This window comes from Poecilia mexicana, unplaced genomic scaffold, assembly GCF_051168715.1.
Source record: "Poecilia mexicana isolate PSO_F unplaced genomic scaffold, ASM5116871v1 scaffold_19, whole genome shotgun sequence".
NCBI lineage: Eukaryota > Metazoa > Chordata > Actinopteri > Cyprinodontiformes > Poeciliidae > Poecilia > Poecilia mexicana.
The window spans coordinates 3,481,655-3,492,540 of NW_028263388.1; the positions used below are offsets into that span (position 1 = coordinate 3,481,655).

General features: G+C 41.5%; 1 protein-coding gene across 1 annotated transcript in view; it reads left to right on the top strand.

The window, feature by feature from the left end:
- rac3b (Rac family small GTPase 3b) overlaps positions 1–10,721 on the top strand; it is an 18,223-nt gene extending 7,502 nt beyond the window's left edge. The window contains exons 2-6 of the mRNA XM_088000996.1: positions 927–998; positions 1,804–1,921; positions 3,245–3,307; positions 3,993–4,152; positions 6,786–10,721. Coding sequence (XP_087857122.1) covers positions 927–998; positions 1,804–1,921; positions 3,245–3,307; positions 3,993–4,152; positions 6,786–6,916 — 544 coding nt within the window. The 3' untranslated portion in view covers positions 6,917–10,721. The remainder of the gene's footprint in view (positions 1–926; positions 999–1,803; positions 1,922–3,244; positions 3,308–3,992; positions 4,153–6,785) is intronic.
- The last annotated feature ends 165 nt before the right edge of the window (positions 10,722–10,886 follow it).

The window sequence follows — 10,886 nt, forward strand, 5'->3', positions numbered from 1 at the left end:
TGACAAATTCAGTTTTGTTTTCAGACCCCTGACCCTAAAAACAACAATGCTGCTTTCAAATGTTGCTCCATTTTTCTTTAGGTCAGTGGATTGGCTCTTCAGTTAACTGCAACCTCTTCAGCACATGTTGTTTTCTTCTACAGAGGTTTAGTGTCTTGTAATTGAACTGTGTGGTTTGAATACAAGTTTAAAGCATAGGCATGTTGCAGTTACACAGCTGTTGGACAAATATCATAGTGATTTCTCTTAATGTCCATCATATTTTAGCTTGAGTTTACCCTCTGGTTTGTATTTTAAAGTCAACATAAACCTTCATGGAGGGCTGGCTGTATAGTTAATGAATAATCAAACATGGTACTTTTCAAAAGGGACATTAATAAAAAATTAGTTGGAGGCATTGCCAAAGCACAAGCCTTTGTTCTGACTGGAAGTGGACATCTTTCCAATCCTGGAACCAAGTGTTTCCTTTTCCTAGAGTAATCTGCCTTTGCCCCCCTCTTCCCAAACCCCCTCCCACTCAGAGTCTGAACAGCCAGGAAACAGTGTGTGATTGTTTGGGGCCAGTCTCCCAGATTTACAGGGTCCTTGCATTAACAGTACTATCGTTAATGCTATCGTCAGTCTGAGGACAGTCCTGCAGCCTGTGAGTCCAGTATAGGAGTCCTGTGTGTGTGTGAGAATGAGCTTGTGCTCACAGTAGTGGGTGGAGGCTGTGTCACAGAGGGGCACTGTGTTCTCGGGCAACATGAATCTGGGCCAGTGTGTGTGCGGCCCAGTGGAGGGGAGTAGTAGCCTATCCACACACGCCACCTCCAGGCATGTCAGACATTATTGACTCGTCCAACACTCCGTACAGACATGGCTGCTCCATTTGTGCATGTATGGACCTGTTTGATTAATGTGCCCTCGTTTCTCTTCTTCCTCAGGGCTGTGGGAAAGACCTGTCTGCTGATCAGCTACACCACCAATGCCTTTCCTGGTGAATACATCCCCACTGTGTGAGTGAGCCGTAAATACTAACACTGGAGGAAGAAAAAAAGCAACTCGTGCTGATGACACAGTTTACCATGACAGTTAGGGATGATGGTGCTACAAAATAACGAGTGGAATACTAATTAGTAAACCTTCTCTGTTAAGCATGGCATGTAGAATATACAAAAGAAAGTACATCCTCTATCATGATAAGCACAAATCAACAGGCCAGGATAAAACACAAAGTCTTTATTTCTTTACCAGAAACAAAGAGAAACCGAAGCAGTTAGTGGAAACCCTCTGCCATAAAGTCACGGTGTGAAGAACAACCGTAGACCTTAATGAAGGTCACGTCGATAATGTAATATATAATGTATTTACTGACTGGGACTTTTGTACATAAAATAAATGTGTTTAATTGCATTAAAATTTGTAATGCCTTAAAATCAATGTAATTAATTAATTACATTGATTTTTGCATTGTCTTATTTAACATATAACACATAGATCAAAAAGTGAATCATGAAGAGCAAAAAAAAAAAAACACATGTAAGTCACATCACTTACATGTGATGTGACTTACACATCACATGTAAGTCATGTGATGTGACTCTTTTTCAATTTATGAAAAAGAGTCTGACGTAGCTAGAACTGTAGCTAAAGGGTGTTTCAGCTTTTCTCCAGAGCCTTGTCTGAACATCCTCTGATCTAATCCTGAGGTTTATATCTGCTTTTGCTGCCATCCATTTCTTTATCAGGACTCAGATCAGCTGGGAGTTTGTACAATTCATGCTTGTTTTTCCTGACTGTGTGCTCTCCTGTCTGTTCTAGCTTCGACAACTACTCTGCCAATGTAATGGTGGATGGGAAGCCAGTGAACCTGGGCCTCTGGGACACGGCAGGACAGGAGGACTATGATAGATTAAGACCATTGTCTTACCCACAGACGGTACTCCGACTCCTTCCTCCCAAAATCACTTCCTCTCTCACACACTGTCATGTAGGAACAACTGTACGGACAAATGTACATATAGGTTCATATAACCAAGTGAGAAATTAGGACACTCTATTAGAGGCTACATAAGGAAAGTTCATTTCTGTTGCATTTTAAAGGGAAATTGTTCTGATGTTTGCTTACACCAGGGGTGTCCAAAGTTGGTCCTCGAGGGCCGGCAACCTGCGGGTTTTAGTTCTCTCCCTGGTTTAACGCACCTGGATCAAATGATGGCTCATTAGAAGCCTAAGAAGAACATTGACTTGCTGAGAAGATTGTTTCGACTTTGGGCACCCCTGGCTTACACAAAACTAATCAGTATATCTGTGGAGTTTAGACAGATGCAGTTAGCCATTTAAGCCAGTAGGTGGCGTATCACTCCATAAAAACTCAAATAAATTACTGACTATACCTAAATGAATTCATAATACAGTAAATATTCATTATGTAAATATTTTAAGCAACTTACAACAAAAATACTTAGCTTACTTTTTTGTTTTCAACTAAATTTCCCAACAAAGCTGCCAGGTAACATCTGGTTTTCCCATTTCCTTATAATGGTAATATTCTGAGTCGTATATTTTCAAACTTGAAAAACAAATGTTTCCACATCCATTTTGAACTGTTTTCCCGCCAACGCGCCTTGGGCCTCTGGTCACCGACCAGACTCTGCCGGTGTCAAGAAAATAGCATCGCAAAATGATTAAAATAAATAAGTATATAATTCACTGCAAAGGATAAAAATAAGCACATCTAAGAAACTAAAGTAAAGAAAAATATGTAAAACAATCATGTTTTTATCTCTAATGGGGTGTTTTCCTGGAAAAAAGCTTTCAGTTGCTTTATCAATAAGACAATAGTGTTAAATGTTGAGAAAAGAAAAAGTCTATTTTAAAGACACACAGAAAGACCTGCGGGAAGTGTTTGTTTATATTTAACAGAACACTTTAATAAGGTTTTTATTAATTTTTTATGACTGTTTGTTCTTTTAAAAATTGATATTAAATTTCCACATATCCAAATATTTTAGAAAAACACACGACTGACCGTCTGGTATAAGGAAATGTAACGTAAAATAAAACAGAAATTATACAACTTCCTGTAGCTCACAGAATCTAAAGCTTCATATTATTTGATAATTGGCCTATAGATAGTGATCCAGAAATTAATTGATCCAGTTATTCTATAAATAAACTCAAACCTTTTCGTGGCCACGAACACACTCACACAAACATACAGATTTCCTGTCAACCAGCGATCTCTCTGATTCTCTCCCAGGATGTGTTCTTGATATGCTTCTCCCTGGTCAGTCCGGCCTCCTTTGAGAACGTCCGAGCTAAGGTCAGTACGCTGACTGACCGCCCGCCCCCTTCCATTATCCTGCTTGAGCCCAGTCTGACCACTAGGAGGCACATCTATAGCGCCCCCTGGCATTAGAGACAGCCACTGCAGCTGCTCAGTCCTCGGCTTGGAATGGTCAGACGTTAAGCTGACTCCGTCTGAAGCTGGAGCAGAGAGCCGTTGCAAAGCGAGGCCTGAAGCAGTGCTAGCGCTCTGCGGAGGGAGAGGCGACCGCTGAGGTTTGGCGTGCTGAGCGTAAAGAAATGCTCTCATGTGAAATCACACCTTGAACAAGGTCCCACCTCCCTCTGCAGAACTTCCTCATCATGTCATTCAAAATTGTTCAACCTTCAAATTATTTGTAGATAACTTTTATGAAAAATATTTTTTATATATTTGCTGAAGCTGTCACTATATCGGTGTAACATGAGACAGATAATCTGTGAAAAAAATTGTCATCACATGGTGACACTTTCAACCAATATGTAAAAAACATATTTTTGAAGTTCCATACTGCAGCTTTAACCTTTCATATTGACTCCTTCATGTCGCTCATCCTTGTGGAGAGGCGTGTAACACTTGTCCTCTGCTTCCAGTTAACTCTCCTGTTTCTTGTCTGCACTGACATTGTCTCTGTGTAAATCCACTTGTGCACACGGCCCTGTGTGTGCCTCTGGTGCTGTAGTGGTACCCAGAGGTGAGACACCACTGCCCCAACACACCCATCATCTTGGTGGGGACGAAGTTGGACCTTCGAGATGACAAGGACACCATCGAAAGGCTGCGGGACAAGAAGCTGTCTCCCATTACCTATCCTCAGGGTCTGGCTATGGCAAGGGAGATCGGTGAGAGCAGTGCAGACAGAACACATTTGTTAGCACTCATTTATGAGTAATGCTGCTAGAATGGAGAATATGAACTCCAAGTGAAGGATGGGTAATTTAGGTAGTTTACTATGCAGGGTTTGCGTTTCTTTAGATATGATGTAGTGGCCACTGTGGTGGTTTGATCTTTAAGGGACAGTATTATGGAAAATTGACTCTTTTTAGCTGTAATGCTATTTCCTCATCAAAAAAATACCTGGAGTGTTGCTTTGATTCTTTCATACGTGTTTGGGAAAAATCCTTCAATCCCCATGGCAACCATTCAGCTGCGCAAAACACTTCGATGGACCTAGCTCTTCCTCTGATGTGCAGCTCCTCCTTGGAGTCACAGTTTCCAGGCTTCAGTCTCACAGAGCAGCCCTCCGCATCACTCCCCACTCAGCTCCTTCAGACTAGCCAGCAGCAATTAGCAAACACCTTGTACAACTGTACATCTGCTGATAGGAGCTACTTCTCAGTGCAGTACTGCTAAAAACATTGTTAAAGGGTTAATAGAGGAGCCATGTTGTAATGACTTCCTGAAGGTGGAGTGGCAAAAAGAGCAGAAGTTTTTTAAAGAAAGATGCCTAATTTCAATTGTTAAATTACACAGTCAACTTTATATATATATATATATATATATATATGTATATATGTAGGTAGGTAGGTAGGTAGGTAGGTAGGTAGGTAGGTAGGTAGGTAGGTAGGTAGATAGATAGATAGATAGATAGATAGATAGATAGATAGATAGATAGATAGATAGATAGATAGATAGATAGATAGATAGATAGATAGATACTGGCATATGCTGCCACCCCTGGAAAAATCCCTGCCCACCTCTTGCCACCCCATAAATATCCTCGCCTGCATCAAACCATGTCAAATGCGTTGTCTACCTAGAGTTAATGCGCGCGGCCGCACGGAGATCTGAGAAACTCGTGACCGTCAGGCACGGTCGAGTCCCATAAACTCGACCAACCAGAATAGTTTCTGTGACGATTAAAAACTCTACAGACACAAAATGGAACAACTACTAAAGCCAAATCTCCCGTTTGTTGCGCATCTCTGCGCAGTGCAGCGGATTTACTCATTGTGCAGGGCCGGTCCAAGGCTGCATGAGGCCTTGCTCAGACTTTGACTTAGGGGCCCCTCAACCTGCTAAAATCATCAGCACCTCTAACAGCTTCTGTGTTAGAGTTAGTGAAATATGGCAGAAGGGAGTAGTTTAATTGGCCAGCCTATAATAAGTTGGCCAATTAAATAAGTTATAATCGCAGTTTACTAATTTGTATTTGTAAATTCAAAGATTAAACTCACAGCATCAGATTGTTGCTATGGTAACAAAACAATCTAACTATGAATATTGTTCCTTGAAGTTTTACAAAGTAAACTTGCCAGCTCCTTAAAATCTTGCATTTAAATGTTAAACAATTTAAAATCTTTTAATTTATGTATGCTGAAATTGAATCAAGTTCAACAGCATTGATAATCTCAATAAACAAGTGTTACATTTATGTATCTGTGGTTTGTTTTAAAATATTAGCGTTTATGGGGCCCCTGAAACTCTTGGAGGCCTGATGGAGCTGCTGACTTAATTTAGATTAAACAGAAGTGCAAATTTGTTGTTTTTAGACTAGTTGCAGGTTTAAATAGCATTTCACTGGAGATGTTTTTCTGTAACATATAATTACACAGTAATACTTTAATATTTTCTGTCAACTTAACATCTTTTAATACAAAAACATGGTAGACCACCGGTGGACCACCTCGATGCCCCCACCACCGGGCTTAGCAATTTTCTGGGGGAAACCCTGACATATATATATATATGTGTGTGTGTGTGTGTGTGTGTGTGATGGTGATCTGGAATGTATATTTTCACACACCCTCCCTGTGTTTGCAGCATGTAAGTGGGTGGACATGGGAAAGGCTGCTGCAATGGTGCAGTCATATGTGATTTTAATAATTAGTAAATCTGCTGCTTGAGGGGAGTCATCGCTAAACAGTGTCTCAGCATTTCTGCAGGACAGATTTTGATCAATGTGCAGTCAGACTCATATGTGATCCATAAAAGCAAATTCTGGTCCGCCTTCAATCCTCAGTCTCGGTTCAGTTGGGTTGACCTCTGGTGCGGTTCAAATGCATATGTGGATGCACTCCAAAAGCAGGAAGCGGACTACAGCGCAGGGCATTCTGGGTAAATACAACCAAAGCAAACATGCAAGTCTAGCACTAGCAGGACAAAAGGCTTGTTTTTCGTTTACATTTTGGTGAAGAAGGAAATTGTGCTGTGTCTTCTTCAGAGGTTTTTGTGTTGTGTTTCTTGGCGCAGCGCCCCCACAGGTGAGGGTGGGGGGCACAGGTTGTTCAAAGGGTTTCATTTGTTTGACTCAGTCTTCTGGAAGAGAATTGGAGCATCTGAAAATGTAACAAACATTGCAACTTTGGTCCTTAGTCGAACCGAGTCTATCAGACTATCAGATGTGAAAACATCCTTAAACTCTATGTCCTTTTCAGATACTCTGTCTGTAAACATGTAGAGTACATGTTGGGCATCCTCCTGTTAGAACTAGGATGTTCACCCTTCTCTCTCACCATGTCTTCCTGGTCCTCAGGGGCTGTGAAGTACCTGGAGTGCTCCGCACTGACCCAGCGAGGCCTGAAGACAGTATTTGACGAGGCCATCCGAGCCGTGCTCTGCCCTCCACCAGTGAAGAAGAGAGGGAAGAGATGCACCATGTTCTGAGGAAGAGGCACTGCTGCAACACCACATCATCATGAAAAACACACACACTTTCTTTGAGAGAATGAGAGCTAAAACTGGTGAGAGTGAGTGTGCAGTTCAGTGATTGCTTTCTGTAGTCTTTTTTTTTTATTTTTCAGGACCATATTGGTTAGATGACCAACATTCATTTTTTTAACCATTCCTGAATAAGATGGTAGGTTCCCTGTGAATGGCACTGACTGTCCGTCTCCGTTGTACTGTTGCCAGGAGGACTGCAGCTTTCCACAACCGTCTTTCTACTGCTCTCTTCTCTCTCAACCATGCTTGCTTAAATTAACGCAGTGGTAATTACACAGAACGTCAGGTGTTGATATGTTCAGGGTTGAAGTTACCCTCAGCTCCCTGTCTAAGATCAGCTCATTCAGCACTGAAAACCTTCTGGCTGTTAATGCTGCATTCCAGTTACCACGGAAGACAGAACTTAGAGCTGGGTTTGACGTCAGACCTGGCTTTCCAGTTAGAAAGTCGGGATTTGAACATGGCAACGCTCATAAACATTGTTCACAGTATCTCTTACAAACATCGTTTTAAGCTTTACTTTTCATAAGGAAACACCATTTTTAATTTGTTCAGTTTAGAGTTACAGGCACTACATGTAATATTGATTTTTTTTCTTACATGTGTGTTTTGCAAAATAAACATTTTTCCACCTCAGCTTACTATTGTTGATGTGAGGAGCAGCTATAACTGAAGCGCGAATGTTGGAGTTGCTCCACTTTCCCTTTGGGAAATCTGACTTCAGACAGCGTTCCAGTTGAATTTTCCGACCAGGAAATCGGAATTTCCCAGTTCTGAGTACAACTGGAACGCAGCATATCACAGCTATCATTTTCTGAGCTGAACTTTGAGATAATAAACATGTCTAGCTGTGTAAAAACATCCTGGTCAGACCACCTGAGAATGGTAAGAAGTTCCGCTGAGTTCAGATCTGCAGCTCAGACTAATGTGGCGGCTTATGGTCAAAACAGAAAGCACAGCTTATGTTTTAGGCCTAAAGGAAGTAGGTAAAATATTTAACACAGCTGTATCATGTGATCTGAGGCTTTTTTAAAAAGATGCCCAATGATCATCTCCAGCCTGTTTGTCATTTTTTACAGAAAAGCTGCGAGCAGTCAGAGTAACACACTGTGGTTATGCTAACTGATGGATTAAGCTATAATTATTTATCCATGAGAATTTAGCTCAGCTGTAACTTCTCACCTGCCTTCCTTCATTTTCATTTGTATAGAAACAATGTGAAGTCACATTGTGATGGTGATGTCATAGTAGCTTTTTCATTTTCGAAGGAAATTCTTTAAGCTTGAAACACTTAACTTGACTTCCTGGTTTCCTAGAAGCTGGGATTTGGGCTGAGAGCTCATATGGTGCCAGTGAGGCTCATCAAACCAGTGATTCTGCTGTTCAGCACTCAGTTCTGGCAAGCAGCTGATCTTAGACAAGAATCAGTGGGAAACTTCAACTACAGTCAGGAAATCAGAGCTGCTTTGTAGGCTTGCCTTCAGAAAATGAAAAGTCTCTAATTTCTGTTGTAGTTTAAATTTAACACAGAGAGACAAAATGTCAGTGAAAGATCCAGAAAATAAAATGCAATTTTGATTCAAATTTTCTTCAGAAGTATTTGATCAAAACCTGCTGTGGTGGAAGAGGCTGTTTGGAAACACAGCGGCCTGCTGGACCATCAGCAGGTCAGACAGATCTGAGTAAGGAGCGCTAGAAACCTTTCAGCACTTCTTCTGCAGATCTGAGCTCTGGAAGCCGTTGCCATGGTGATGTGTTCTAGTCCATGCTTACTGGTCGTGGTTCAGTTTACAGCCCCTTACATTCATCCTGTACCTAGGGCTGAATATTCAATATCCAGAACTGCACAGCACTCTGGGAGATGTAGGCAGGGGAAAGGTTTTAGCTGCTAAACCTCTCACATTGGTGACATCAACCTTCTCACTTAGTCTTTGGTTACCAAGCAACAACCTGTTGAGTAACTTGCGTAGCAGCTGTTTCAGATTTTGCCACCATTCCTCATAACTGCTAAAAACTAAAAACAGTAACATGGAGTGAAAACTGGATAAAACAGGAAATTCACACCACCGGTTTGGTAGTACTTCAGATATTTAAAACAAAAAACGCATAAATAATAATTGATATCCACTGATATGAAGCTCTTACATTGTGACAGGTTTTTTTGCCGTATCGTTCGGCCCTACCAGCTCTCAGCAGGTCAAGTTGATGCCATAGAGCTTGGCTTTAATCTCAATATCTCCTCACCACCTGACACCTGCAGAATCAAGAACCTGGTCATGTGCCTTCTCCATGGGGAGCTGAACTTTGACCTTCACTTAGTCAGTGTAGTGATTCCATTCCGCTGTGGTTCAGATGCTCCTGGCCTTTCGTTTGTCATCCACCCGGAGGTGGGACCCTTCATGGAGCTGCAGACTGAACACACTGCATGGTCATTAACTGGCGCTACCTAGCAACCAAACTTCAGACTGAAGTTCTTGTCCCCTGATGTCCTCTCTGAGTGGGCTGCTGTCAGAAACTGATTCTGCAGACAGAAAACATCTGGGTAGTATCTGTTACTGATGGATTGATGAACTGATTGTAATCTGTGTGCCTTGTGGTCGCCCAAACTCCATCCGCTTTGCAGGGGATCAAATACTTCAGTGTTTCTGGGTCTATTCTGTGTCTGACTGTTAAATTAATCTACCACAACATCACAAACCATGTGATCCTCAGTAAGAAGGCAAACCTACAGAAACAGCAGAGCTTTCTCTTATTTCCTGCTCTGGCGCCGTGGATGTGCGTCAGACTAGCATGCCAAACATGGAGCTGTCCAACCTTGCTGCCTGAGATCTGCCTTCAGGAAGGGAGGAGCTTGCATGGTCTTAATATGCTCTGTCATCATGATCCCACTGATTAGATCTACTCTCTGTTCATGTGTGTGTGTGAGTGAGTTTCTCACAGGCATGTAAATAGACGCTGGTATTTGTGTGTGAACAGGCTCGTGTCGGTAGCAGTGACACGGTGTTGATCGGGATGGCGACTAAAGATAACATTGTTTTAAGCCAAGTTTTTTAGTGTCCAATTTTTGGTACAATTTCATATTGTAGTAATACACGGGAGTTTTCAAAAATTGTGTGAACATTAAGGCAGAAAAAAAAGGGTTTTAATGACATCTAGTGATGTACAGAATGCGCAACGCATTAGGAATATCTGTATGTACCTAAATATGTACCTTCCTAAAAGTAAAACAGTTAACTTTAAATGAATTCTAGTTGCTCATGTTGAATTTACAAGTGTTGCTAACAGTGTATAGTATAAAGGGGCCAATCTTTGTGCAGTTTGTCATTGCAGCAAACAGTGCGGATTGCACCTTTATGAGCAGATTTTTCTCTCTGGTTGCAGGGCTGCGTTGGTGGGTGGGTGGAGGGGGGTGGTCTCCCTCACCCTGCAGGGCTGCCTGTCATGCTGTGTGGTTGAATCATGTCATGTGGTCCTGCCTAGCTAAGGTGTTGATATGTAGCTGAGAAACACAGCAAAAGAAAAAAAAACTGTAATACTATTATTGCATGGAAGTTTTCTGGTTGTTTGGCCCACTGTAAATCTTCTGAGAGCTTGTACGATGAAATGCATCGGCCATGTACGTATGTAATGTAAGATGACTTGTATACTTGTTTCAGCTGTTTGTCTTCTTTTTTATTAATTCACATGTTGGTGTGGTTAAAAAACTCATTTTTGTATACTAAATACAAATGTATACGTAAAGAACATAGCTTGCTGTCGTGATTTGACATGATATGCAGAGGAATCAGTGTCATGTGTTTGACACGCTGCAGTGTTTTAAGGCAGTGCATGTGAGTGGTGAAGGGAGGAGTTTAATCTTCACTGAAAAGCTTTTTAAAATGTATGAAAACATTTTTTCTTCAGTCTGACATGA